Source organism: Crassostrea angulata, chromosome 2 (genome assembly GCF_025612915.1).
Source record: "Crassostrea angulata isolate pt1a10 chromosome 2, ASM2561291v2, whole genome shotgun sequence".
NCBI lineage: Eukaryota > Metazoa > Mollusca > Bivalvia > Ostreida > Ostreidae > Magallana > Magallana angulata.
In genome coordinates this window covers 6,921,733-6,928,100 of record NC_069112.1, presented here as the reverse complement: position 1 = coordinate 6,928,100, position 6,368 = coordinate 6,921,733, and the positions used below count along the sequence as shown (strand labels likewise).

At 40.9% G+C, this 6,368-nt stretch overlaps 1 protein-coding gene across 1 annotated transcript; it reads left to right on the top strand.

Moving 5' to 3' along the window:
- The first annotated feature begins 519 nt into the window (after positions 1 to 519).
- Positions 520 to 4,653, top strand: LOC128172063 (uncharacterized protein K02A2.6-like). Its single transcript, XM_052837834.1, has one exon. It carries the CDS (start codon positions 520 to 522, stop codon positions 4,651 to 4,653), a length of 4,134 nt encoding a protein of 1,377 aa, XP_052693794.1.
- The last annotated feature ends 1,715 nt before the right edge of the window (positions 4,654 to 6,368 follow it).

Below are 6,368 nucleotides of genomic sequence, written 5' to 3'. Positions count from 1 at the left end.
TGTGTAAATTTTAAGTCCTCGTACAGGCTATACTTGCCGCTTGATCTCAGGAATTTCTTCTTAATTGTTCAATCCACTGCATATTTTGCAGACAATAAGTATGGGGTCCGAGGTATATTTAGACAAAATTTCTTTAGGATTTGTAACAATATTACTATAACTATTTATAGTTGTACGTTTGATAATGTGCCTAAGCGGCCACGCAAAAGATCATGTATTTTTGTATATCACACAAGCGACATTGATTCCGATTTGTGCGCGCTATGTTATGATGATGTACCATGTGCTTCTAAATAAATAGTAGATCTCCACGTTCCTGTCTGAAGTTCTTGACATATTGATACATGGTGTCAGAAGTAAAAAAGTGAGTACGTTTTAAGTAACAGACACTTGCTTTGTGGAACATACATGGTGTATTGAGAAAAACGTCGAAGTACGTCTGTGGACCGAATTTCCTCGCATGCAGAGAAACGCAGCGTTGGAGTTTGAAGTAGACTTTATTCGTAAGAGCCGATGAGCATGACTGATCAGATTGACTTTAGTGAATCCTTACGACATTTATTCAATATGGGAGACCAGGCAGCGGCCATGCAGAGTCACATTCCGTTAGGCGGGAACATTTCTCAAACATGGAAAACGTGGAAACAAATATGGAACTCTTACGTGATAGTGACAGGACTTGCAGACAAAGACAATGCGTACCAAGTGGCAACGTTTATTACCTGCATCGGACATGAAGCATTAGAGGTATATAACGGACTTCCGTTCAGGAATGAAAATGAAAAAAATGACCCCACTGCCATCCTAAGATTAATGGAGGAGTACTGTGTGGGAAAGACAAACACGATATATGAAAGGTACGTCTTTAACAACATGCATCAGGAATCCAGTGAATCTGTGGACGCTTACGTCACAAAATTGAGGAAACTATCACTGACATGTGAGTTTGGCCAGTTAGCAGATCAGATGATACGAGACAGAATAGTCTGTGGCATAAAAGACAATGCAGTTAGCAAAAAGTTACTACAAGAAGCTGACTTGTCATTACAGAAGTGCGTTGACATATGCCGAGCAGCTGAAAAGACTGCAACCCAGATTAAATCTATGAACCTGCAAAATGAAGTTCATGCACTGAACAAGTCATCTAGAAAACCTCTCAAGGCCAACGCTCCAGACAAGGAACAGAGAAAAGGAGGAAAGCCTCATCACGCCGGAGGAAAACCTCATCACGCATCAGGGAAATCTCACCAAGCAAAGAAAACCTCGTGCAGCTTTTGTGGATATCAGCATCCAAGAGAGAAGGAAGCTTGTCCAGCTTACGGCAAAATCTGTGCAAATTGTGGCAACAAGAACCACTTTAAATCCGTATGCCGACAACCCGAGAAGAGAGTACATTTGTTGGAGAACTGCGACTCTGACTCTACATCTGATGATGAAATTCTCAGTGTGGAACAGACCTCGGGAAAAGAACATCCAAAGAAATTATTCGCTCGTATGAAAATTAATGACCAGTCAAAACTAGTGAAGTTTCAGATTGACTGTGGTGCAACCTGCAATGTGTTAAGCCAGGACAGTATCCCGAAAAATGTGAGATTTCATAGAGGACAGCACACCTTGAGAGTCTACAATGGCCAAGAGATGAAGACCATTGGTGCCTGCGAAATTACCTTGACCAATCCAAAGAACGGAGAAAGTTATGATGAGAACTTTGTCGTTGTCAATAGTGGGTCACATCCCATTCTGGGTTCAAGCACAAGTCAACGTATGAAATTAATTGCTGTACAGCATGATAACATCGTGAACATAGAGGACTCCGCTGAGGATCGGAAACTCTCTATGGAAGAAATTAAGAAGAAGTTTGGAGACATCTTCACTGGAAATGGACGTTTCAGTGAACAAGTACATCTGGAAGTAGATAATACGGTTCCCCCAGTGAAACTTCCATTGCGACGAGTCCCAGTCGCAATCAAACCCCTACTACAGCAAGAGCTGAAAAGGCTGGAAGGGTTACAAGTCATTGAAGCAGTGAACCAGCCAACTGACTGGGTCTCGAGCCTCTTAGCATTCAAGAAATCCAATGGCAAGTTACGTATTTGTATAGATCCGAAGCCTTTGAACAAGGCCCTGCGGCGCAGTCATTACCCACTTCCGATAATCGAAAATATATTACCGGATTTAGCAAAAGCACGTATCTTCACACTCTGTGATGTGAAGAATGGGTTCTGGCACGTTGAGCTAAATGAGCCGTCCAGCTATCTTACAACCTTCGAAACTCCATATGGACGTTATCGCTGGCGTCGTCTACCATTTGGGATCTCACCAGCACCGGAAATATTCCAGCATCGATTGGAACTAGCCATTCAAAACTTACCCGGTGTTAAAGCTGTAGCAGATGACATCCTCATCTACGGAGAAGGAGAAAGTGAAGAGGAAGCCATACGTGACCATGATCAGAAGCTGAGCAGATTCCTTTATCGTTGCCGTGAACAAGGAATCAAGTTGAACAAGGACAAGTTCAAGTTGCTACTAAAAGAAATGCCCTACATTGGACATGTACTGACAACCAAGGGACTGAAGCCTGACCCTCATAAAGTACAGGCTATCATTGACTTTGAAACTCCTAAGGATGTAGCCGGTGTTCATAGATTCCTAGGACTAGTGAACTACTTAGCCAAGTTTATGAACAACTTAAGTGTCATGTGCGATCCGATTCGTTCCCTCATACACAAGAACGTTGTTTGGAGATGGACACATGAGCATGAAGAAGCCTTTAGCAAGATCAAAGAAGCAATATCACAGGCACCTGTATTGAAATACTTCGACTCGAAGCTGGAAACGACGCTGCAGTGTGATGCATCAAGCACTGGACTTGGCGCAACCCTTCTACAGCAAGGACAGCCTATCGCTTATGCGAGCAGAGCCTTGACTCCAGCTGAACAGCAGTATGCACAGATTGAAAAAGAGCTATTGGCTGTGGTGTTTGGAATGGAACAATTCAACCAGTACACATATGGAAGAAAAGTACTTGTGGAAAGCGACCACAAACCCTTAGAAATAATTCACAAGAAACCTCTGATCTCCGCTCCAAAACGCCTTCAACGCATGTTTTTGAGACTACAGAAGTACGAAATTGAGATCATTTACAAGCCAGGCAAGGAAATGTATGTGGCAGACGCTCTATCCAGAGCTCATCCCAAGAAACTACCCAAAGAAGCTTGTACAGAAGAAGTGTTCAAGATATTTGAAGATATCAACATGGTGGAATACCTACCAATCTCACAAGCAAGGATGTTGAAGATTAAACAAACCAGTGACGTAACACACGAGTTGCTGAAGAAAACTATCCTTGAAGGATGGCCGAGAACCAAGGAAAGTACACTCTTGGAAGTGCATCCTTACTTACATGTGAGAGATGAACTTTCCGTCCAAGATGGTATCGTATACAGAGGAACCCGCTGTGTCATACCAAAGGGATTACGGGCAGAAGTAATGAGGAAGCTTCACCAGTCACACATTGGAGCAGAAGGGTGTCTTCGCAGAGCCAGAGAATGTGTGTATTGGCCAGGCATGAACTCAGAAATCAAGGATCTAGTCTCTAAGTGTGACACTTGTAGAACTTATGAACCGCCACAACAGAAAGAAACTCTCATCTCACATGAGACACCTAACCGTCCGTGGTCTGTCGTAGGAGTAGACCTTTTCCAGTCACCAGTCAGCAATGACCAGTACCTCATCACAGTAGACTACTTCAGCAATTTCTTCGAAATAGACAGATTGGAGACCACTTCATCAGCAGCAGTGATCAACAAGTTAAAACAACACTTCGCTAGGCATGGAATTCCAGACAAAGTCATCAGTGACAATGGACCCCAATTTTCCTCTCAACAATTCAGTAAATTTAAGCATATGTGGGAATTCGACCATAGAACATCGAGTCCAGCCTACCCACAATCAAATGGGAAAGCAGAAAATGCAGTTAAATCAGCAAAGCAACTGATGAGAAAAGCTAAACACAGTGGACAAGACCCATGGCTTGCTGTACTGGATTTCAGAAACACACCATCCCAGGGTATTGGAGAGAGTCCGTGTCGGCGACTAATGAACCGTAGAACCAAAACGCTGATGCCTGTAAAAGAATCACTACTCTCATCTGTTGGTGATCGAGCTAACATCAAGAACATGAGGAAGGAAAAAGACAGACAAGCGCACTACTATAACCGAACAGCGAAAGACCTACGCGAATTGCAACCAGGAGACACAGTGCGAATGAAGCCAACACAACTGCGAGACAAGGAGTGGAAGAAAGGAACAATCATCGGAAGAGAAGGATCCAGATCGTATAACGTGCAAACTCAAGACGGAACGTACAGGAGAAACCGATCTCACCTAAAAAATACACGTGAGGAAAGAAATGACTTTACGGTATTTCCGGAATACACATCACCGTCTATCGAGGATCTTCCTGAGAACGATCGAAAACCAGCCATAGATGAAACTGCTGACCTGGAACAAAACGCAAATGACCAACCAATGGTAATTACGAGCAGTGAAGTAACATTCAACAGAGAGTCCGCTCCGACCACTCGTTATGGCCGCGTTGTGAAACCACCACGTTATTTGGAGAACTATGTGCAAGCAGTGTACAATGTCTGACTGTTGTGAACTGTTGTCTTTGCATTATTTTCAAAGTCTAGTCAAATGTAAAGTTTTAGATATTTTTGCATAATATTGTCAAGCTAGTCAATATTTACAAGTAGCTGTAGATCTTTTCCTTTTGTTCATATTGTTTGATAAAAAAAAAGGGAGATGTAACAATATTACTATAACTATTTATAGTTGTACGTTTGATAATGTGCCTAAGCGGCCACGCAAAAGATCATGTATTTTTGTATATCACACAAGCGACATTGATTCCGATTTGTGCGCGCTATGTTATGATGATGTACCATGTGCTTCTAAATAAATAGTAGATCTCCACGTTCCTGTCTGAAGTTCTTGACATATTGATACAGGATTGAAGGGTTTGGGAGTTAGAATTTTTTACTACATTACATGTCAAGCACGCCAATCGAAACTCAAATGCCCAAAAACTCATAACTGGCTTAAAAATGAACGAATTGGTTTAGCCATTGGTACAAAAATCAAGAATGGTACTGGGGTTGAAATAAAAGGTTCAAATTGAAATATCCAGTAATATGGGGCCAGTACCTTTTTCTTGGAAACCTTTTAAATGACAAGTTATTTGATTTTAAAGACATTTTGTTCAACAACTGTTTGAAAATGTGTTACCATTCTTGAGATATCTGAGAAAGAATGTTTTAGGGGCCGGTCCCTTATCTCCTTATTGGGGTCGCTGAACCAGATTTTGAAGGTTGCATGTTGTTAAGTACATCATTTTAAGAATCTTTTCTTTTATACTGCATTTCAAAACATTTCTCCTTTTCCTGGGCTTCATAACTGTAAGATGAACATATTTGCTTCTATAATCTATTACAAAATATCCCTCGGTGTAGAGCTATGGGCAAAATACTTTAGAGCCCTCTAGGTCCCTAATTCGAGGGGCCAGGCCCTTTTTCCTGATATCAACTGAAAGGTCTTGTAAATTCAAACTAATTTTACATTACATGTTTTAACAAAATATTTTCCAGAAAAGAGATAAAAGAGGAAAAGCACGACGCTTTTCATATCTCAATTTTCGAGCCCTACCGAGCTTTGGCGCATGTAGTGCTAGACATGTAAAACAACAACCATGCAAAACTTCAATCTTTCCTCTACCAACTGTAGAAATTTGAGCTCAATATCTTTTATACTTTAGGAGAACTGCTGCAGACAATATACCCATATAAAAATCGTCAAAACGTCAATATCGCAAAAACGGATGTGACGTCATCAATGCAAAAAATTTGCTATCAAGTTCAGACCAATATGTATCACATCTGAAATTTTGATGGAGATCGGCCGAGTCGTTGCTGAGAAATCGCGTGCACAAAAAACGGAAGAAAAAAAATAATAACTAGACACGATCTCGTTGCGAGCAACGAGGAGGTCTTCCGTTCGATTTTTAGAATGAAATAAGACATCATTGACTTTGATTTTCGACAACAAAACATGTTATGGAAAAAGGAGTGAAGTACTAATGTTTTATTGTATCGCTTTTTATAAGTCCTCTTGCTTTTTTAAATACTTGCATTTCTTTCAATTAAGCTAATCTACCTTTAATAACCTTTAGTATTAGATATATGAGAAAGAAGGTTTTAGGGGCCGATCCCTTATCTCATTATAGGGGCCGTTTAACGAAATTTTGACGGTTGCATATTGTTAAGAACATCATTTTGAACAACTTTTCTTTTGTACTGCATTTCAAAATA